Source organism: Megalops cyprinoides, chromosome 9, assembly GCF_013368585.1.
Source record: "Megalops cyprinoides isolate fMegCyp1 chromosome 9, fMegCyp1.pri, whole genome shotgun sequence".
Classification (NCBI taxonomy): domain Eukaryota; kingdom Metazoa; phylum Chordata; class Actinopteri; order Elopiformes; family Megalopidae; genus Megalops; species Megalops cyprinoides.
Window position 1 is genome coordinate 4,240,653 of NC_050591.1, and position 23,860 is coordinate 4,264,512.

The 23,860-nt window shown below is 44.4% G+C and overlaps 1 protein-coding gene across 1 annotated transcript in view; it reads right to left on the reverse strand.

Moving 5' to 3' along the window:
* LOC118782798 (seizure protein 6 homolog) overlaps positions 1-23,860 on the reverse strand; it is a 202,396-nt gene that overhangs the window by 42,775 nt on the left and 135,761 nt on the right. Inside the window, exons 5-7 of the mRNA XM_036536360.1 lie at positions 3,508-3,693; positions 1,137-1,305; positions 605-771 (exon numbers count right to left, since the gene is read on the reverse strand). Coding sequence (XP_036392253.1) covers positions 605-771; positions 1,137-1,305; positions 3,508-3,693 — 522 coding nt within the window. The remainder of the gene's footprint in view (positions 1-604; positions 772-1,136; positions 1,306-3,507; positions 3,694-23,860) is intronic.

Consider the following 23,860-nt stretch of genomic DNA (forward strand, 5'->3'; position numbering starts at 1 on the left):
AAAAATGTGATAGACTAGACACTAAAGCCTATGAAGCCACTGCCTGCTTGCTTTGCAGGTGGTAGTACAATTAGTACATTACATTACATTAATAGTTAGGAAACCATTTCTGAGTAAAGACATCAGATATGATTTTACATATGAACTCCACAAACTCTCAGACAGACCCATGTACGATTCTACTGGAGTTCAATAAGGAATTTTACTCAGGTCCCTGCACTATTGCATGTTCAACAGCTCATACTACTTTCAACTGGCTTTACCCTGATGAGGCTCCAGCTATACTGCTGCTACTACTGCTATGGATAATAATAATACAAAGTTGGCAGTCAAAAGTACTTTACTTGTCAGAAAACAATGATAAATCAAGATCAATTTACAAAATTATGCAGGTGTGAAGAAGAGATATTAAATGATAAGAACAGCTTAAACTTAAATAAAAACCTCATTAAAGTGTGATGAAAAGGAAAGACGAATAGGAACCATTACAACAAAAACGGAGTAGGAACAAAAAACTATGTAAAAGAACAGTTGGGTGGAGTGTTTTATTAACCCCCCCCACAGACAGTTCCAGATGGGCCGAGCACCGTGGCGGGGTGGGTACCTTCATATCGGATGGCAGTGCCGGTGGATGTGCCTGAGCCGTCAGTGGTGAGCTCAATGAAGAGGTGGCGACTGGAGCTAACAATGCCCTCATTGGGCAGGTACTCCACCTCGTAGGAGTCGTACACCGGCTGAGCATCGATGTTGTTCCCATTCTTTATCAGCAGCCTGAAAGGGTGGGAAAATAGGCTCACTGATGACCATGGCACACTTCTTCACTCCAAAAAGACTTAGAAGCCACTGAGCAAAAGCCCCTGGGCCTCACCAGCACTTTTCCGACATTGTTACATTCGTAACGATGATGTTGTGACTGAATTCCAAATAGCCAAGGCCTCCCTCACATCATTGATTAATTATACCACACTGGCACTATGTGCTCCAGCTCTCAATTAGCGATTTGCTAGAGGCTTTCAGCCACGCGCCAGGTGTCAGGACGTTGAGTGCAGCAAAGTTTGGGTGGTTCATTTGTGGTCTTTTCCCATGCCTTGTGATAGTCCACAAACACACTACTGCATATATCTTAGAGTGCTTACCTGTCGTCATCCTCAGCCAGGGCCACCTTCTCAAAGTGGATGTGCAGCCGGTGGCCCTCTGGGGCCTCCAGCACCCAGTGGCAGGTCAGGTTGTTGCTGTAGTTGCTGGGGAAACCAGGGGACACGATGCGACCCACTGTGGCATTCTTAATCATTCCCCCACAGGCAGCTGGGTTTGCCAGGAACAGAGAGAGAGCGAAGGAGATAGGGAGACAGGAAGAGGGAGAAAGAGAAAGAGGAGAAAGGGAGAGGAAGAGAGAGGGGGAAGAGATAAATCACATTGAATTGAATGAATTGAATTGAATTGAACTGAGAGAGGGAGAGAGAGAAAGTGGGAGATAGAGGAGAGGGAGAGAGATGAGAAAAAGAGAAAAAGAAGCAAGCCAAAAAGATGAGAAGACACAAGAAAATTAAAAAAAATAACCCCACACCCCTTTAGAATCAGTGAGAACCTGGCAGAAAGAGACAAGTAGCATTCTGCCTGGAATAAACAAAAAAACCCAAAGCAAAGGGCCAACCGTGACTCACAGACCCTACCCGTGATGTTTAGACCATAATCTGACTCGCAGACCCTACCTATGATGTATAGACCATAATCTGACTGGCAGACCCTAAGTGTGACTTGAAGATCATAACTGTGACTCACAGACCCTAACCATGATGCACAGACCCTTAATGTCACTCGCAGACTGTTAACTATTAATCCATCATGTTCTTATTGAAAAAATAAAGTTGTATAAACACGTTCATCCAGTTGATAGTCAAAGTTGGATTTAACAAATGTGGATCTAATCCTGTCTTAAATCCTTCATCTGAGTCAGAGGGATGAGAGAGAGGGGTGACAGCAAGGAGATAGAGAACAATCAACCAATATTTACATTTTTTACTGTTTGTCGTTGTTCCTTCTATTGTTCATTTTCATTGTTACTTGTTATTTATACTACTTTTGCATGTCGTGGCAATACAAATACTGACCCCATATCCCACATGACAAAGAAATTAAACTCTGTTTTATGCAGACGACCCAGTCCTTTCTATCCCCCTCAGAAGAGGTGTTACGTTAGAACTGGGAATCCCTAGAGAAATTCTGTGAGACTAGGGCCCTGACAGTGGAACTAAACTAAACCGAATTATGGTCTTCCAGAACAAGGATGGGACTCAGGAAAACAGGTACTGCTTCAAATCAACAGTTTAGGTCTCACCACCAGCTACTGTTATTTGGATCTGGAGATTAGTGCTTCATATGAGCTCACTTCCAGTTAGTCTATACTCTACCCCCTCACCCCTCTCCCATGCTCTACTTCCTCTCCCGCTCTCATACCCTACTCCCTCACCTCTCTCCCATACCATGCTCCCTCACCCCTTTCCCATTCCCCATCCCCTCTCCCCGCTCTCATACCTTACTCATAGTGCATGAGAGCAGTGATGGAATACAAATGCTTATCCTTCAGAGACAAGGCATGTTTACAATCAGAGGAATCTCTGAGCATGTCACACTAGAGACTTCCTCTCTCTTTGTCTCTCACTCTATACCTCTCTGTTTAACACACTCTCTCTCTCTCTCCCCTCTGTTACTCACTCTCTCTGTCTCTCCTTCTCTCTCTCCCCTCTGTTACTCACTCTCTCTGTCTCTCCTTCTCTCTCTCTGTCTGTCTCTCACTCTCTCTGTTCCTCACTCTGTCTTTCTCCCCTCTGTCTCTCATTCTCTCTATCTCTCCCTCTCTCAGTCTTTCTCTTTCTCTCTTTTCTCTGAGGCAAATCTCAAAAAACTTTGCTCTTTGCAGAAGTTCCATCAGTAAGGCGCATGTTTAAAATTCACCTCTGTGCTGCTGCAAACACAGCAGCTGCCAGCGCTAAGGCCAAAATCAATGATTAAACCCAATTAACTTGTGTGGAAACACAAGCCAGATGCAGGCGGGCTCACTGGCGTCAGGCTTAATTACTCCTGCATGGATGGAAATATTTATTCAGTTATTGGTCTGCCTGCCGTTATTGAGCACCTAAAGCCAGTGCCGATGCTGGCTGTGTCTCTCTGCCTGGGGGCAGTGCTGCAACCTAATGTGGAAAAGCTGAAAATCTTTCCCATGCTGTCCACATTAAAATATTAGTAAGGGTTATGATATCCAGAAAGCTTGAGACTGTTAAAAGGGCAATTGATTAAAGTCAAAGAGAGCAGGGGAATGAGGGCTGTTTATTGACTAGAGATCTTCATGCACACAAATGAAAGGATGCCTCCAGGAGGCAGAAGAAGTATGCATGTGATTTTGTGTGTGTGTGTGTGTGTGTGTGTGTGTGTGTGTGTGTGTGTGTGAAAGTGTGTGTGTCTGTATATCTGTGTGTATGTGTATGTAAGTGTGTATGAGTGGCTTACCCACACACTGTGGCTCCTTTCCACTCCAGTAGGGGGTGGTGGCATTGCGGCAGGTGAGAGTGGAGGGGCCCTGCAGCTGGTAGCCGGTGGAGCAGTAGAAGTAGGCCTCTCCTCCTGAATGCAGGCTGCTGACTGACACATCCCCATAGGCCGGCCGCTGGGGAAAGACACAGCTCAGCAGGAATGCTGGAGAGAGGGGGAGAGGGAGTGGGAGGGAGGAAGAGGGACATAGGAGAGACATAGGGACAGAGAGAGAGTGCCAGAGTAGGAGAAAGAAACAAAAGGAGATCATTCAATCAGCTTAAGGATAGCTCTACAAATACTATCAAACCCCAAAAAGAGGTTAAGCCATGGTAGAATATCTAAAAAATGCAACAAAAATGCAAATGCACTATCTTCCAAGTAATGGAAACATTCATTAAAAATATCACTGTCTTCCCTGGTATCATAAAACTGACTAACACATAAGACATCAATATTTACATGTATATACATATATATATATATATGTATATATATATATTATATATATATATATATATCACAATGATTACTAATTAATTTTATTTAGAATTGTGTAATAAATTAATTAATTGTGTTAGTCATCGGTTCAAATTGTATGCACAATTTACATTTTGTTTTCATTGACTCTGTATAACTGTACTTTAATTGAATTGAATTGAGAGTTTTGATTTTTAATCCCACTTTTTTGGGACATTATATCACAATGCAGCATATAGCATTCACTAACACATTATACCCCCACCCCATTGACCAGAAACCCTACCCTATGAAAAACAAAAGAGCGTCTCTTTTATCTTCAGATAAAGGATACATAGCCTCTCTCATACATGCACTCTCTCTCTATCACACACACACTCTCATACTGTCACAGAGCACACACAGGGAGGCAGTACTTCCTTCCACTTGTTCTGCTGTGAAATCCAGTTTAGCCAGAGGAGAAGAGGTGCACTCTGACCGCTCAATGCCTCAACAGTCTCTGCCATTTGGACACATTCACCCAACTGGGTAGACCTCACAAAATGCATGCCATTAAAGCTAATTCAAATCAACAGTAAGGAGATTATTTTTCATTGCAATATATGTAAAATCAGCAGAGGCCAGGGCTGGCTGTTTAAAGGGAGAGCTTCAAGTCTTTATTCTTCTACGACAAAAAATTCAGCCACAATAGCAAAGGGAAAGCAAGCTCATAAAGAGCTACAGACTTTCACAGAGACACCAGGGGGCGCTACCACTAAATCTGCAGTTTGGAAGAGCACAGAGGGCTGGCTGTGTGTGTTTGGCCTAAGGACACAGCTGTCATGTGCCTTGTGCTCCCATTTCAGACAAGACAGTTTGAAGAGGAGAGCACTGCATGGCTCCACTCTATATACAAAATATATTCCCTTGCAACATATGATGTGGCTGTCATAAAGAGCGCTTAAGAATTTGCAAAATAAAACACGGGGAAAGTCTTTGGTCAGACATGCGAGGCACACAACCCATTTGCAGATGTACGTACAACCAAATCCCTTCCCAAAGTCCTGTCTGCCCATAGAAGAACACCTCTCTCGTGCCCTCAGATTTCTGCTCTACAGTAATACCCAGCTGTATGGCGCTGATGGACTGAGATTACACATGCCGGCTGCCCCGCCCCTCATTTTTGTGGAGACCTCTGGCACTGCTCCTGCTCTGATCTCTGGGCTGAGATGAAGGAATCCTCTCTTGGAGGCAATGAGGCAGTAAGGGGCGGTTGGACGCAGTCTCTGCCATCCTTTATGTTTATGGTTTATTATCGGCATGCTGAGCCATAGTGGTGATGAGCCATGGCGGGGGAGTGTTGTTATAGCAGTATCACCCCGCCACTTCCCCTTCAATTAGGCCAGAGCAGAGGGGCTGTTGGGGACTGCTGTTATGCTCCCCCCCCGCACCCCCTCCCAGGTATTAATTCACAGACGGCTCGTCTCTTCAGGCTTCACAGGCCATAAAGCATGCCGACTCGAGCCCTGAGAGCCAGCGCGGCTCAGCCACTGGAGCTGCAGAGATTAGATGGGCGCCGGGCTGCAGGCGACAGATGCTGCTCTAGTGGCCCCCATTACTCCATTTCTCCATTACTCCATTTCTCCAGTCCTTACGCCTAAGTAAGAGCCCTTTTGCCCCCACCACCACAGAGACACGCCAGCCATCACTGCCGGCTCTGCCCGCAGCCACACCAATGCTGGAAGGAGATCACCTCCAGAGAAGTAAACGATGAGGCAGGGGGTGATGATACTGATGACGAAGATGGTGATGCGAAGATTAGTTGGTGTTAATGATGAAGAAGATGATAATGAAAAAGACGATAGTCATGATGATGATGATGATGATGATGACAATAAAGGCAACAATGTCATGATGATGATGATGATGATGATGAAGGTGATAATGACATTAATGATGATCGTGACTCTATAGTAAGAAGGAGATGCCCTCCATGTAGCCACCACCCAAGGCCATTTAGCTGATGAAGATTCCCTCCATTCAAGTCAGAAAACCAGGCTGCTGTGGAGGAGAGAGAACATCTGTGTGACCTCTGACCTGTAACCTCTGCCCTCCCCAGCGCATCAAGCAGACCTCTGTGTGTGCACTCAGGTCTCCCTGTGTGTGTCTGACCGCAGGATGTTCCTGTAGCTGGTAAGTGGGTCAGGGGGATGAGTCACCTTCACAGAGCATGTCAGACACACTTTTCTTTGCTTTTAATTCAAGTACACACACGCACACTGAGAGCCATATGTATGCATTCCTCTACTCTACGCACCGAGAACAATCTGTGTATGTTCCCCTACAAACAGAAAACAATCTGTGTGTTCCTATACTTAACACCCTGCGTTTGTGTATGTCACAGCAGGTCACTCAGGTGTCCAACAGTGATGCTGCGCTGATGTCTGGTGTTAGTGCAGCGTGTGAAAGTTAAAGCTGGAGGAATGGTGAAGGGAGAGCTGGGGCCAGAGCACCCCTGCAGAAATCTCTACATGTTTCCACTACAGTGAATCAATGGCCAGTCTAGGACAGGACCACAGGGCCACTGCTCTGCCCAGGATACACCTCTCACTCCTTGCCAAAATGAAGCATGCTGCAGACACGGGGGACTGCGGTGGTCCAGGGCTACTTTCCCTAATAGCATTTATTGAGCAGCTGACCGTTTCAATTGAGTATTTAACCCAACCATATAAATATCAATACATCACACAGCAGGTTGGAGTCCAGATCCCTCAATTTACTTTATTTTCCTAGGGCCAGCACTATTGATCTCTGTTTAAGGGTAATGCTTCACTAGCGAAGCGGTGAGCCTGATCTTACAGATATCGTAGACTGGGCTCTCCTCTTAAGCCTCTGTGTGGCTTCTTCAGCTTTCTTGCAGGGTGGAGGGATGGGGTCTTTGATTATGTAAATCGATGCACATCCTACATGGGTAATTTCAAAGTCCTCTCTCAGCTGATCTCAGAACAGTGGACACGAGTCATCCCAAAATTCTCTCTAAGCACCTAGCTTTTGACCTGATGTCAGAGCAACCGATGCAGTGCTGTGTTAGGTTGGTCACAGAGGATGATCCTCTTCCTGAGCACCAAGGAGCCTGTGGACATGCTCGCTGTCTTTTTAACCATACAAAACTTGGGAACGCTGTGTTCTTATGTCACAGAATAGAGGCAGGACTAAAGGCGTCAACCTGGCTGATGTCTCTGTGAATGATCTTATATCTCAGCTCTACTGGTCTGCTGCTCCGTGACGGCTCCTGTCCTCCATTACAGTCCTTCATTTGGCTTCTGCAGTAGCAATGTTCTACTGCTAGGAACAGCAGAGTAGTGGCAGCCATTGAATAGTGATTGTTCAGTTCTTGCCTGTTCAGGCGCTAATTATTAAACGCAGAGGGGAACTGTTTGTGCCCTTGTCATCAGCCCTCACTGAGCATAATTGTGTGTGACGGGCTCGCTCAGGGACGCAGGCATAGGGGAAATCTCTTTCAATTTGCAATCGGATATCACACTGCCTCATATTAACCTCCTCCTGGGCTACTAAAGCAATGGAACAGGGGGGAGAATGCAGAACTGCGGACTAGTGCCAGCAACAAAAACTTAATTGCAAGGGTGACTCGGATATACCTAGATTATACCACTCAGATAAAGGTCAGAATGTTTCTTTGTAAATACTAGGCCACCTTTTCATGTTGGGACTGCTCTACCTAAAAGAAAATAACAAACATGGAGCTCCCGAGCGGCTCAGACAACAAGGCACTCATCATAAGTGCAGGTTGAGCCAGTCCAGGTTCAAACCTGTCAGTGATATCCACTGTCAATGACTGGGAGCCCACAGTGACGGAACAGCTCAGCAGAAGCGGGTAGGGAACAGGGCCTACTTGTACCACATCTTTCAGGCACCCTGAAAATCTTAAGGTGTCGGTCAGATGTCATCAGCAGAGTATCACCCATTCTCCAATAAGCGCCCTGCTGTGGTGCACCATGAGACTTGCAAGGAAAAATACCCATTAGCTGTGTTTGATAATATAAAGAGGTGAAGAGAAGTCTGAGATTGTCTTCATTCTGTACAACTGAAGAGGATGCCACTGCGAGATTCACCTAATGTACAATTCAAAAATAGCACTGCATGAAGAACAAGCAGCATAAAACAGTCTGAAAAGTTTGACAGTAGTGTGTGCTGGCTGACTATTGATAACCTTTCCACTGGATGCACTGCATTTACACTAATGGAAGTATCTCACTCTTTATGTAACAAATGTGTATTGATTTTAATGTAAGAGTGCAGAGCCGGCAGCATAGGCAAATGCTAGGGGCGCCATCCATCCATAGGGGCGCCCCAAATGAGGGAAGAAAAAAAATTCAAACCTTTTAACTTTTACTATTTTTTACTAATACTATTTTAATACTATTATTTTGAAATATTACAAAAAAATCCCACAACAACATAACTACATAGTCTATTTTCTGGGTTGCCCGCAGCATCACCCCGGCGCATCAATAGAGCAATAGAGCTATGCATTGCACAAGTTAGGTTGCACGGTGAGCGGTATAAATTCAGGCCAGCACGTGGTATTGTTTATAGACACAGTGATTGACAGACTTGTAGTTGGAGTGGAATAAGCAAAATAAGCGAAATGAGTGACACCGAAGAAAAAGCTGTGCCCACGACCAGGTCAAAGGACGAAGACATCATTGACAAGAAAGGTCACTCAACTTCAGTAGTTTGGAGATATTTTGGCTATTTACAATCCGACAAAAACAGAGCAGCATGCGCTGCAAACTGTTCCGAAGACACGTGCCATCAAAGACAGGAAACGCCACAAACCTGTTTCATCATTTGAAACAATATCACGCATTAGAACACGCAGAAAGTAAGAAATTACAGTCCCAAACGAGTGTTGTTAGTGGACCCTCAGCAAGCACCAGGCCAGTAACCAGTGCAACTACCCAGCAACAAACGATCGTATCAACATTTTACAGCACTGTGCCTTACGACAAAAAACGAAAAGACAAAAAAAGACATCACAAACGCAATTGCATATTGCATTGCAAAAGACACACTTCAAATTAGCACTGTTGAAAATGAGGGATTCAAGAAGCTTATCAGCTTTAAAACCTGAGACTGTAGACAGACTTGCCTTTCTTGCCCATAACTTGTAGGGTAATGGCTTTGCTTGTTTAAAACTTGTACAGAAGATACTGACCACATTTGAGATTTTCTTTTCTATTTATTTTGTTTACATTGTCAGCAAAAACACTTACGTTTCAAACCATCTGTACAAAGGGTCTGGCATGCTGACCAGAATTAAGATTTATTTGTCTATTTATTGTTTTATTTATTGACATTGTCCTTTAAAACACTTTTAAACTTTGTAGTCTGAGCAATCTTACATGTGTGCTGTATCACACTGCAGTACTTATTTTTTCTAATAAGATATTTATTTTGTTGAGGGAAAAAGGACTGAAAAAGGATTTTACTTAATTTTACTCATGCATATTTTGATGAAAAAAGATTTTATCATTATAATTGTTTCGAATGTTCTAACTCAGATTTGTGAGATGTTCCGCTGTTGGGCAAGTGTTTGTCATGTTCTGACCATAAAGAATAGTTTAAAGCCACAACTAACCGTGGTAGTGGAATTGGCTGCGATGCAAGGGGCACCAGCTAAAATCTTGCCTAGGGCACCAAATTGGTCAGCGCCAGCTCTGTAAGAGTGTATGCACAAAATACACAAACACACTTACAGTACATACACACTGTATGCAGACACCCTGAAGACCAAAGTCTGTTACTCAAAACTCACTTTCAAAGTCTACTGTTACTCTTATGTAACTTACATTAATGTATATTAACATAACAAAAAAGCAGCATTAATTTGGTCTCTATGCAACAGGCAAGTCGTCAACTGATATGATCGACCCAAGATTGTACAGGTGCTGGCAGAGTCTGCCTCGTTCCCATGGTAATAAAGCAGCCCCCTCATTCCTCATCGCCCATGTCTGGTGATACGAGTGTCAAAACAAAGCCAATTTGAATCCGATTCCTTGCATCATTAAATGCACAGGATGTAATATTTTCCCTGTTCAGTTAATAGATGTTCTAACACACTCTTAATCATCTAAGTGGTGTTATGCTATGACAGAATCCATGGAGCCTGCATAAGTGCCAGCAAGCGCAGTTTCATCGGTGCTAACACAGCAACGTATTCATCACCCCAGATAATGAATGACGGGGCATCTGCAATGAGAGGACAAAGAAGGGGCAGCGAATGACAAGCAAAGTGATTTTCAATGTGCTCCTCTGATGCGGCAGGGACAAACAAGATTTGCCGGAGCAGCAGAGGAACTGCAAGGAAGGCTTGTCCAGCGATGGCGAAAATAAGAAGTGACATGGTCAACTGGCAATGCACAGCGACCTGATTAAAACGTATTCAGCGCCTGGCCGCGCTTGCTGACACCGCATACCACCGTGGGGCTCTCTGCCGACAGACGCAGTGTCGCTTACATCGTGGGTTGGGACGTGTCATCTTTGGATGACTGGGTGTAATCTAGACACCAAGAGCAACTGAAGAGCTCATGTTTATGTGAGGTGGGGGGTGCAATTCTCAGAATGCATGGATCAATATAATGTGGCAGTAAGAGGGCAGAGCCTACAGAGGCCACTTTCTCAAGGTCCCTCTCTTGGTGGTCTGACATCTTCACATCTGACATGTCAATGTCTGGCTCTGCTGGTCTTGTAATTTGCTGGTCTTGTAACTTGAAGAAACCCATGAACACCAGCACATTTTCATGGAAAGCAGCTGTCCCGATAATCTAGATTGCTCTTCCTGGATCAGCCATGAGGCAGGCAGCTGTCTCAGTAGCCTGTGTTGTTGCTCCTGGATCAGCCACGCAGAAAACAGAGCAGTGACTATAAATAAATAAGGTGCATGCAGCAGCTGGGAGTCAACCTGATACTTCTTGTGCATTTTTAATCTTCAGTATTCCAAAATGAATTACTAAAAAAAAAAATTTTCATCTCATGGCCGTGTAAATTTGTCCCGATTTGCCACGGATGGCATAATGAATCTTGCCGTTTTTCGTGACCAAGTGCAACGTGGCCTCTATCAACCCGAGCTGAATTTATGCACGGCCAGCCTGCCTTGACGCCTCCCGCATAATTACATCTGCGTCATTCATATTTCACGCCAGTTCATTTCCATTAAAAAAAGTGATATGGATTTAATTGAATCGAATGGAATTCGCCGATGTCCTCTCTCCTGCGTTATTAAAACATGGCAGAATTCTCCGCCAGTAATTACTTCTCAATAATGCTTTAATAATTCACCGCTAATAAGAGATGGATACCTATTAAGCAAGAGGAGGACAATGTGCCTTTTAATAAGATCATTCACTTCTTGCAAGCTTGCAATTAATATGCTACCTCTTATTAAGTTTTAGTTAAAGGGTTTGGGTCAATGTGGCGTTCCTATCGGGGAAATGTTAATCGACCTACCGGTGTCACTTTGTGAACGTGCTGCTGCTCTGCTCCACAAGGCCATGATGCGGCCACCTTCAGCACAGAGCCCACTGCTGCAGTGCTGTGCAAAGCAGGACTGAAGGAAAACTGAACTAAATTTGCAGCCATGGTGTGGGCAGCTTTTCCTGGTCACACTGTAAGAACCACCCCATGCAGCAGCATGGCGTGGCAGTAAGCACCATGGCTTGAGGTTTCGCCAACTACCAATGCAAAGGCCATATAGATGGTTCAGTACAGCAGTCGCTCTTCCTGACATCGTGACAGTCCTGCAACCATCAGGTGTTTGACAGGACAGTGCAGAGCTCTCAGACAATTTCACTCACGTCAAACCCCCCCCCCAGAAATCTGTTACATGCCATTCATTTATCTTTTTGTGCTTAGAGACAGACCTGCAGTGACTTATAGGTCCACCATTTCCTGTGCTGTTGAGACAGTATTTCACCCCTGAAGGATATGCATGTAGTGGATACGCAGATTTAGAACAGCACTAACTGCATGATCAGAGTGAGTGTAAGATGGATGTAACATCCTGGGTTTTGTCCACGTGCAGAAGGGTTTGAGATCCACAGGGTTTTGTTCGTTCTCTAGATCAATCCATCCTAAGCGCTGACACTCTGTAATTAACAGCGTCTGCTTGAACGGGACAGGGAGTGGTGATCCTGGAAAAAGCCCGCCTACACATCAGAGCAAGGGTGCGCAACGAAACCCCATCTGTTCCTGGGCTCTGTACCAGCTCCTGCTCCTAATTACTTAACGAGCTCCATCATTTGCTTGATCTGACATCTTTTTTGATAAAAACATGAAACCCATCTGAAAGCTGCTCTTGTATCCTCTTTTACCGGGGTCTAATATAGGAGTGAACCAGTCTTACTCTCTGCAGCAAATCAGCTAATTAGTCCAGGGTGGGTGGTCACGACAAGACCAGTACACACACATGCCCTCAAGGAGCAGAGCCGAGCATACTTGCGTAAGAGGAATCTGCTGTCACCCACCTGGAGAGAGGGACATCAGCAGCACAGGCTCTGGATATTATCACATTGGTGTGTTTGTAGCATTAGCTGCCAGAGAACTGACAATAACATTTCATTACATTATTGTCACTTAGCAGATGCTTATCCAGAGTAGGTTACAATTTTATCCATTTATACAGCTGAGGCAATTGTGGGCTAAGTACATTGCCCAAGGGGACAATGGCAATGTCCTCACGAGGGAATCAAACCAGCAAGCTTTCAGTTACAAGCCCTGCTGTCACTGGTCTGCATGATCAGCAAGCTTCCCAGCTGAAATATGGTTCACCCATCATCATCTACCCCAACTGCTTTCCCTTTAGCTCGACTGTGCCATTGCTTCATCTAATGTAGTAATGTTAGATTTGCATGGGTCACATGAAATCATTACACCCTTAATGGAAACATTACATTTAAACCTTGGTGTATGTTGCAGTGCATGTATCTGTGTATGTGTTCGTGTGTACATGTATGCATGTGTGTGCATGTTTGGGTATGTGTGTGTGTGCATGGGTCACCTCAATGGCTGCAGAGGCAGGGCAGCCCAATTGAAATGTATGATTGTGGCTCTCAGGGGAAGGTGTGTAGGCCACATCCTGTCCTACAGCATGTGTACAGTCCTCCTGGTGACAGCAGTGTCTTTTACTCTCATTAGGCCTGGACCCCCTCCGCGAAACCCAAGTGATTCTGTCTGCCTTGCAGCTGTGCTCAGCTACACTTCCCTCACATACTTTTTTAACTATCTCCTTTATACTTCCTTCCCTGCCTTTTAAAGAATGGTGAATGATACTGCACTATGCTGGCCTCCCGACAGCACCCTCTTTGCTCGCACTTGAGGGTTGGAGCACCACCAACACAACCCTCCAATACACTCACATCTGGCCAACCACTACATTTCTAATACATGTCCCACAGTGCACCGGGGGGAGTGAACACTGAAAGAATACACCCCACTGTCAGAATGAAGCTGACTGTATTCCACCACTATGGACTCCTGGGCATGAGCTGGGGGACTCACAGGAGGAGGCCCCCCCCCCAGCTAACATTCGAAGCATTATCTATTTAAGTGACAGGATGTGTATGATTAAGCATTTAACTCAAGCCTACAACAGCTTCCCTGGCCAGGATTCAAACCTGCACATTTGTGATTACAAGCCATGTTCCTTACCCACGATTCCTGCTAGTTAACCACACTGGCACTGTCAGGGGGTGTTGCACCCCAAAGTCACCACTATCACGGTCGTCTGTCACCTCCATTGTTACAGTTTCTATGGTGATGGTGGTTGCTTCTTGTAGCCAAAGTGGACACAGACACAGAAGCCAAAGGCTAAGAACAGAAACTCTCAGCATGCTCAGCACTGACCAGGATGGATGCACACATGGCCACACAGACACAGCTCTGCCCCCTTCAGAGATGAGGACAAATACAGCTAATGCTCTTCAAAATACCACCATATCCTAGATTACAACCCCTCCCTACTCATTACCGGGTTTCTCAGCAAAAAGTGTGCCGCAGGCACCGCCTGTTTATGGCACAAGCCCCAGGGTAATCATCGCCCTGATAGATCTGCCTTGTACCTGGAGTCCTTCATTAGGTTTTTAATTAAAGAAACGTAGCACACTCTCTCTAACACCTGCGCCACCTTTATTAAATCAAGCCCTCGCATGCAGCAACATTGCTCATTTAAAGCTCCATGTCCTGGATGAATACTTGCATGCGGGCTCTGATAATAAGAGTCCCGCACTGGGTGGGAAGGTAATGAAAGGAAACACAGACAGGAGAGATGAAGAGCCTTCTGTAGCCAATCACAGGCCTCACCTGAGGTATGCTTTAGGTATTATCTGCTTCTAGCATGCATACAGACAAGTACGCCCCCTGCTGAGAGGGGTTATTAATTCATTTATTCATTTTCCTGCCAAGTTGACAAAATCCACTACTCTCACAACTGCTGCTATATTTCAAACAGTATAAATCCAATTCTTACTTCATGTGGCAACTTTCATATCTTTCAGCTGTGGAGCTGGATGGTTACCCAGCTCAAGGCGACAGCAGTGGCCAGCCTGGGAACTGCAGCCACAACCTCCCCTTACCAGCCCAGTTGACTGAGCTGACGTGGCTGACAACTGGCAGGCAGACGGTGGCGAGGAGCGCCACATCAGATGAGCACCAAAAAGGAGCAGGGACGTTTGCGATGCTCGCCCTCCCTAGCTTTCGGAAACAATCTGGCTCATCTGTGTTGATGCAGCATGGAGAGTGGCAGTCTCCACAGCAGTTTTGTGTGGGTTTGCACCGACCCCATCGTGCACTGTGCCAGCCCGCTCACACACATTAAACAGAAAAAGCCCAGAGAAAGTGCAGCTAACAGTGATGCTATTAATGTTAAAGGAGGGGCTCCCGGTTGTGGCATGCATGAAGCACAGACAGGAGTGTGAGCCGTGTAGAGGGGCCTCAGGGCAGGGTGCCTGAGCACACCAACACAGGTGGAAACACAGGTTTGTCTTTCAGAGCAGGTGCACCAGGCGTGAGGATTGGGGTGGGTGTTAATGTTGGACCTCTTCTGTCACAGTCCGAGAGTGCGCAGAAGCCTGACACGTGTCTCAGTGGGGATTTGCTGGAGTAATAAAGAAACAGAAAGATGAGAGGGAGAAGAAAGACCCTCCCAAGGGCCTCCCCCTGCTGAGCTCCGGGACACAGGGGTGACACAAACAGATGTGCCTGTCAGTTCTGAGGCGTCAGACTGACTGACAGGCCCTGAACCCCTTGGGGAGCGGGCACTTGTCTTTGTCAGCTGCCCCTGCCCACTTTATTACCCCACAACATGGGATTACCAATGCCTGGGTGCTCCACAACCTGCAGTGCAGTACATCCGCCACCAGGGAGAGCTAGAGGCGCAAATGAGACTGTTTCCCAACAGCGCATTAACTAACCAGACATTCCATGTATTGGCAATCCCCAGAAACAGTTGCCTTTTGAGTGCTTCGGATGAAAAAAAAAAAAAACAAAATAAAGGGACAAAATTTTGCACCAAGCAATTCCTCATCAACTTTCAAAGGTACAAGAAAGATTTCCTCCCCAAAGATTCAGTTATTCTTTAGTTCATTTGACTGAGATTCCCTGGCAGCCCACAAATGGAGCAGTGTCTCTCTGATGGATGGCAATGCCACCATATCTTTACCAGCTGCCAAAAAGCTGTTTGCACGTAATTAGAGCTGCTCTCATTGTTTGCCAAACGTAAGATGCATAAACCTTTAGTAATCATCCAAATGCCAGATTTGATAACTGACAGTAATGCATTTTCAGAGCCATGCATTTCAAATGGGTATCAAAACATGTGCATTCATGATGTTTAAGTCAGGGGGAGGTTTAAACCACAGCCGACTGATGAAAACCCTTTTCGAGAAGAGAACAAGACGCAACAAGCACTTCCTAACGCGCTTCCAGAGATCATGTGTCTGTGCTATAGCGCTACAGAAAGAGAGGAAAAGACACCTGCATAGGACTCATGCTGCCTTTTCATGGGCTGATTGCACCTTTCATCATATTTACACCCTGGCTGCCCTCATAAGCAAACATGACGACAAAAGCAACAGAGGAAAAAATGTGTCATTTGCATGCTTTTGCTTCCTTCCCACAGGGCCCTGAAGTGAGACCAGGCTGCAGTCTGAGTGCAACACCATTTAACATCTATATCGCCAAATTGGCTTGAGCAGTCCTCAGCCCCAGGACCCACTCTACATGACAAAGAAATTAGATTCCTCCTGTACGCCAATGACCTGGTTCTGCTGTCCCCCCACACAGCAGGGCCTGCAGCAGAAGCTGCCACTGCTAGAGAGGTACTGTGACACCTGGGTGCTGGCAGTAGATCTGAACCAGTGATGCTCTTCTAGAGATGAGCTGGATGACAGGGAAGCAGGCGCCGCTTCTCTCTACAAGGTACTGCTCTGCTGCATACCCACCAGTTACACCCATCAGGGCCTGAGCATCAGTGTATTAGCAAGCTTTAAACACAGCCATAAGGGCACTGAAGGGAAAAGCATACTGTGCTATGAAAACAATGTTATATCAAATTAACCTGCCAATAAATATTGGCCAATAATATTTGACAGTAGTTTCTGAAGTAAATCTGTATACATGGAAGTGACATATCAAGTCAACTCAAACTCAATAGGACATTGGGTAAAATAATCTAAATGAAACTTTCCATTTAGACATCTGTTAAAAACATTTCACAAATACTTACAATTCACAAAATAAAATACAGTTTATATTATATTTTTAAGAAACACTATTTTAATTGTATATTTTTATTATTACACTCTGGCAGGGGCAGGGAGCAGTGGCGGAGCCAGAGGGGTGTGCGGGGTGGTACTGGACACCCCTGATATCTGATTGGCCAACCTGGGTGCCAGCCTAAAATATCATTCACTATCACTGGCAGTTTGATGCTGATTGACATCTCATTTCACCCATGAGCTGTGGATATATTCTCTTCCTCATCCTCGATTTGAAAAAGGCGCCGCTGGATGTCAAAATAAACGCTTCTTTCAACAAGAGGTGAAATGAGATGTCAATTGTTCCACCCATGCACTACACCAGCTGAATTTAATTAGCACAACTCTTCAGCCAGGTAGAGGAGCTAATTAGCGAAATCAACTTGTTTAGTGAATGGCTAGAACAAATACATGGTAGGACTTTTACTTTCTGAAGCCGGGGTGTCCATCTCTGGTAACTAGAAGGCCTACAGCTGTCAGTGTTCAGCAAGTTAACATTTAGCAATTTAAAATCCATTAACTCAGTTAGATTTTCATACTTGAACTCAAAATGAACAACTGTTATTATCAATATGTTAACGTTACTCAAAATCTTACCACAATTTGTAGATAGCCTGTTTGCTATCGTAAAGGTGTAAGAAATTATAATTATACTAGTTAGATCATGGCCTACTGCAGAATACGCCATGATCTAACTAGTAAGGCTGGTAGTTGATTTTAAAGTACAGTTATGATAATGGGGATTTGTAATTAAGATTGAGATTGGACTAAAATGTGGGTAATTGGATGCTTAGATGTACCCACACACTCTTATTTTGGCAATTCAGTGTAAATTGGCTGAGAAATAGAGGTTGAAAAGTTACATATCAACAAAGCCTGTAAAATATATGTAAGCTTGAGTAACAAACAAAAATGCACTTACTATATGTTAAATATGGGTTGTTGTTGAAAAATTATATGTTTATGAATAAAAACAACCTTGCAATAATTGCAGGGAACATTGTTTAAGTTTGTATTATTGGTGGGCACCAAAATGATTTTTCTTTTTCAAGTCCATTTCTTCTTGATAATATATGTGTAGGCATATCAGACAGAAACAAACATATTGTTTGACTCGGGTGGATTAGAGAGCTCTGTACAAGTTGGTCATACCTGATATCTCAAATTTCAGTGTGTTTTTTTTTTTGTAAATTTACTTCCATAAATAAACTATATGTCACATACAAATGCTATCTTACCTCCTTGGTGCTTGAGCTTTATTTTCTGAAAATATTTTGGATGTTCAACACTTATAGACCCAGATTATATATTCATGAAAACAGAGTGACCCAAGTCTCTCCAGTATGTGACTACAGCACAGTACAGTGTGTGTGTGTGTGTGTGTGTGTGTGTGTGTGTGTGTGTTTGTGTGAGAAAGAGAAAGCAATTGAGCTGCAGTTCTGAGGTAGAGACACTGGCTATTCATAGTATGTTAAAGAATTCTAGTGAAGTAATCCTAGTGGACCACACTATCTGCCATATTGAAGAACTCCGGGTTAAGTGAATTATCACTTCTACCTCTAAACAGTAATGTAATGGTCTATGGAACCCCTAAAGTAGCCTTGGCCACCCCATGTATAAAACTCTAGTTCTGCCACTGGCGGGGAGAGAGGCAAGAGATCAAATATGTTCTTGCACCTAAAATGCTTTAATACCACTGGTGAACTCTTGTTGTGCTGATAAAGCCAGACTGGATCCTTTAAACAGAGAGCAAGAGTGGGAGAATGAAAAGGAGAGGGGGGGAGGGAAAGAGAGAGAGTAAGGGAGAGAGACAAAGACAGAGAGAGGGTGGGGGAAGGGAGAGAGAGTAAGGGAGAGAGACAGGCTTCTGTGGAGGTCAGCAAGCAGCACAGGATGTGGATCATTAGTAGCACTGGAATCACAGGGTGTAAAAATTAATGTCCCAGGAAACAGGTGCTGGACCCAGCCAAAGGTGAATCTGGTGTAAAGGTGACACGCGACACAGACTTACTCTCTTCTCACTCTGACAAACCACAAGTGCAGAGAGACTGTGAGCCCCTACGCAATCTAATGCCATCCTCTGTCTGACTCCTGCGTCTGCTCCAATCAGGGGCTGGCACTGAGGTCTGCCTCGGGTCACCTGGTGTACTGGCACACCCACCAGAGTAGTCAAATAGGGGTCTCAGAAAGCAGAGGATAGCCTATGGTTTTTTGAGTGGGTGGAGGAAGTGAAGAACAAGGGTTTGACTGGTCATGTGGTCTGACTGAGCAGAAAATATAGGGCCAGAGATGGAGTCACCAGACAAGACCCTAGGCCCAGTCTCTAGGACCAATCCTCCTACCCTGCCCTCTCCTCCCCTTCTCTCCCTCTCTCCCCCTCTCTCATTCCTTGTTTCTCTCTCTCTCTCTCACCCTCTCTCATTCTGCTTCCCTCTATCTCTCTATGATCACCATGATGGAGGAGGAGAGAGTAATCAGGGGGTTAATTGCCAAGGCTGTGCAAATACAGACCTCTCTTACACTCAAGCCGCTTTCGCATATGAACTCCAGACAATGTCCGGAGAATCAGGTCCAGACATTGTCCGGAGCTGCCCTTTAACACATGTAACACACAACAGGAGATTGTCCGTGTCAGACGCGTTCTCACCTATTGGAAATATTCAGTTTGGTTTAGGTGAGGGGTGGCGCCTGGGTAGAGTGTGCAGGAGGCAGAACATGACGCAAAAAGTACACTGCAGAAATCGCAGTGGCTATATTCGAAACCACCCACTGCATACTGTGTACTGCATACCACACAAGTATATACTGTATACTGCATGATATTTTTCAGACTAGTACTCAGTATGCGACCATTAATCATTACATTTGTAGTATGTTACATTGTCGCTTGAAATAATTGCCAGTTTAGAAACGTCCAGATTTCCTAGTGGTATTTTCCAGTTAGACGGCACTTGCATTCTCACGAGTGAAAAGTATTGACGAGTTCATGAAAAGTATTCGCGAGTTGAAGTGTTTTCAGGTTTTTTCTATTCAATGTCTTACCTTTCGGTGGTACGGGCACATAATGTGGCACAGAGGAGGAGAAGGCGAACATAGCTATTGTACTTTTGGGTAGCCTCTAAAAAAAAATCACACATAGCCATCCAAATGGTGCTACCGGTACACATAATTTAGTTTTTGTTGTTTGCTATGTAATGTTAGTTCGCCTATCTCACTATACCTATCACTATTACTTAGCTACAGCTTAGCTAGCTACTAACCAGATAATAAACTACTAACCAACGTTATTAATCATCGTAAGAGACAGGTTTTGGCAGTATAGCTATAGCTCTTTAACGATCGTTGGACTCAAAATAACATGTATTTGGATGTATCCACAATATCAACAAAAGAGAGGAAAGCAATATACAGGCAAGCAGAAAAGAGTACGATGCAGATGTTTTCTTCCGGTTTCATACTCATATTCCTCACTGTATGCCTCTGACACACACACACACACATGCATACACAGGCACACACACTCATGCACACACATGTACACACACAAACATGCACAGAAACACACGCAGAAATATCAGTGTTCGGGTACCAAGTTGGCCTAGTCCTACACTGTAGTATTCATCATTGGTGGTGTCATCTCAGCCAGCATAAATGATTTAGTGAACATTAATTACCCTGACCTAAGATCGCTCTGTTTCCATCTTTCAATGGATCAATCTCCTTTTTTATGCTTGTCAGATCACATTTTTCACAAACCATTATCCCAGACAAGGTGATCTTGCAGACCAAAGAGACTGACACACATATCTCTATTCCTGTCTCTACAGCCAGGGAATTTCTGCATGTTACTGGTGGCAAAGCTTCAGCTGTGTTGAAAGGTAACAAAAATCTAAAAAAATACATGGATGTAAATCTAACCTTTACGAACCTGTAATGATTACAGTAATGCAACACGCTACGTGTTTTAACATAAACATGTTTTAACATGTGCTGTAATGTATGAGAAATACGAAATGAACACAGCCACACTGGTGATTCAGCGAGGCAGAGAGAAAGAAAGAGAGGCAGAGAGAGAAACAGAGAGAAAGGCAGTGAGGCAGAGGCACAGAGCAAGAGAGAAAGAGAGGCAATAAGGAAAAGAGAAAGAGAGGCAGTGAGGCAGAGAGGAGGGGAGGCAGTGAGGCAGATAGAAAGAGAAGCATTGGGAGAGTGTCACAAGCTGTTAAAGCAGAATTTACAGCTGGCTGTGTTTCATGGGACATCATGCGAGGAGAACATGGCGATCCATGTTTGTCCAGCCCTGGCCCCTGTTCTGTTTCAACGTATTTAATGCAGCATCATAAAAACAGCTGAGCGCGCGTGGGAGTCAGAGTTTAACAGCCACATCATAAAACCCTTAAACACCACCATAACGTCCTATCAAGCAGAAAAGAGACATCCAGAACCCACGGAGGTATCTGAGAGGCTACCCGCACAGCGAGACCCATTCCCTTCTCTGCATATGTTAGCTTTAATGCTTTCACCCCTGCCTAAAATCCCTCTTTGATGGTTTGGTGAAGGAGTGCTTCACTCAGCTAGGGGGAAACTCCCGGATCATTGCGCCTGTGGTGAACAGCTGTTCTGAGGAGTTAGGATCTTCCAGGCTGGAGGAGGCGAGGCAGGAAGAGACTCCTGCATTAAAGGCTGCATTCCTGGCGGATGCAGTCGGAGAGTGCTGTTCCGCACGGGCCCTTCGTCAAAAAGCGCAACCGTCCAAAAATTCCAGCAGTACGGTTTCTCAACGGCTAATTAATGGATCTTTAATGTTAATTTGATGCCGCCTAATGAGAAGTCAATTTGTTTCCAGGCAGTATTTCATTCAGATTTAATGCACTGGTAATTAAGGTGACCTTGTTATTACCTAATTATCAAGCGTGCCCCAAGAACCTCTTTTATGCCTATTTCCTCTGCTTCGCTCACAAGCACAGAGAGCCGTTTCATTCTCCTTGTGTTATGATTTTTAAGCCTCTTACGGCATTTTGTACGAGTTAAATCGGGCCTGTAGAGTCCTGGATTTGGCAATTATGAAATTAATATAATGTGATTCAGCAGGAAACAATATTAGAGAATGACTGGTGTAAGATAAAGGCCTGCGCAGGCCTGCAACTAAAACCAGAGCCTGACCCGACCTGCGTATTTTAATATCCGAATCGAACCTGGCCCGAAGATGATAACCTCTGTTACCCAACCCTGCCCGAACCCGACCTGACTGGGGCAGGGGGGTGCTGGTGCAAAAATGCTAGTAATTATCAAACCAGCTACCAGTAAGAATAAAATCAAATTACAATCATGTTCAGCAGCTTACTGATGTCAATAACTTACCAAACCCTCTGCTTTACAGTAAAACACAGGGCACTCAGTGAATAAGGGTCTGTGCAAAAGTAAATCAATTCTACAGTATGTAACATTCAGTAGCTTAACAAATAAACACAATACAGTCCATCCTTGTTGGGAAAACAGTGAATAAAGTATGTCAAGCAAACAAATGTCAATTGGAAAAATAAGTATCAAAACACAGTACTTTTCAAAGACACTTAAGGAAAATGAAGTTCTTGTGTATATAAGTAAGTAAATAAATTAATCTTCCATTCCAAGCTTTATATATTCACTATCCGTAAAAAACATTAATTCCTTTGTTGTGTATTTCATTCATGCAGAACAAGATTTTAGCCTGTGTTTTACACAGTAGTGCATTCAAAACCAGACATCCAGAAGCCCCACCCAACCCAAAGCTATAATGCAATTATAGACTCAGACTGGCCTGAACCCAACATATTTTGTTGTGTTCCATCGGGTTCAGGTTGCATTGCAGCATCAACTGCATATTGTGAAACAAGAAAACAATAATTTCTGTACTAATGCTGCTCAAATATTCTGCTTGACACTGTGACACTGCTGTATTACTTAACACAGCTCAGGACTATATGTTTACAGAGCACACACACACACACACACAAATAAAATCAAGGATCTGATTGCTCCTAAACACACACCTCAGATATACTGATATTACCAGAGACACCGGTTGACTCTCTTTTGGTGATAAGAGCTACTGTTTTTCCCTGTGTTTAGAGAGATAGAGGAAGAGAGACAGGGAGAAAGATAGAAGGAAAGCTGCTTAGAGAGACAGAGAGAGGGGGGGAGTGCCTCAGATCTAGATACACTACTGCACTGTCAGTCTGGATTTGTGTCAGATGGAAACGCTCAAAATCTCCCAGGGCGATCTCGTGCCCCCTGGTCTAATCTCCCCACAGTCAGTCATGCATCTGAGGACCTTGCTTCATGGGGTTGCCAGATCTTTGTGACAAAAACTGCCAAAACCCCAATCAAAATCGGCATAATGTAACAAGAAGCCCAAAGCAGTCCCGCCATCTGAATACTCCCCACCTAGGGGATGTGTCACTGACACACAGCACAGGAGATCTCTGTGCACCACATAACCACTCTCAAGTTATTTTTATTTAATATTCTTGTTGCGAAGCCCAAGTAGAATATAGTTACGTTTCAATCGTTCAACCAATAAGCAGTCCTTACAACCTATGCACCTATCACGTGAATGTGCCTAATCCCTAATGAAGGAGCGCCAGAGAGACTGCATCAACTTTAGCAGTAAACATCGCGTATAGCGGGGATGCTAGTTTCTCTTCGTACCGTCTTATTTCTTTTCCTGCCACGGTTTGTGTGAGTGCATCCTAAATGTAAGTACTGCAACGTTTATGTTTTAGGACCAGTTATGGACAATGTTTCCCTGTTATGTGAAGGAATGTAGTATTAATATGTCTGTATAGTTCGTGCTGAGCGTTAGCTGCCTAGTATATGTAAATCCTTCATTCCGACCGTAAAACTTACCACTCAGTTTAATATAACTTAGTGGGCTGTTGCACTGCACGGCTCACAGAACACCTGTTAAGAATTTTGAGTATTCATTCGTAGTTGATCATGTATGTTCGATGTAGCTAATTACTAGTGAATATTTAACTGTCCCTACTACCTCTGGCTAT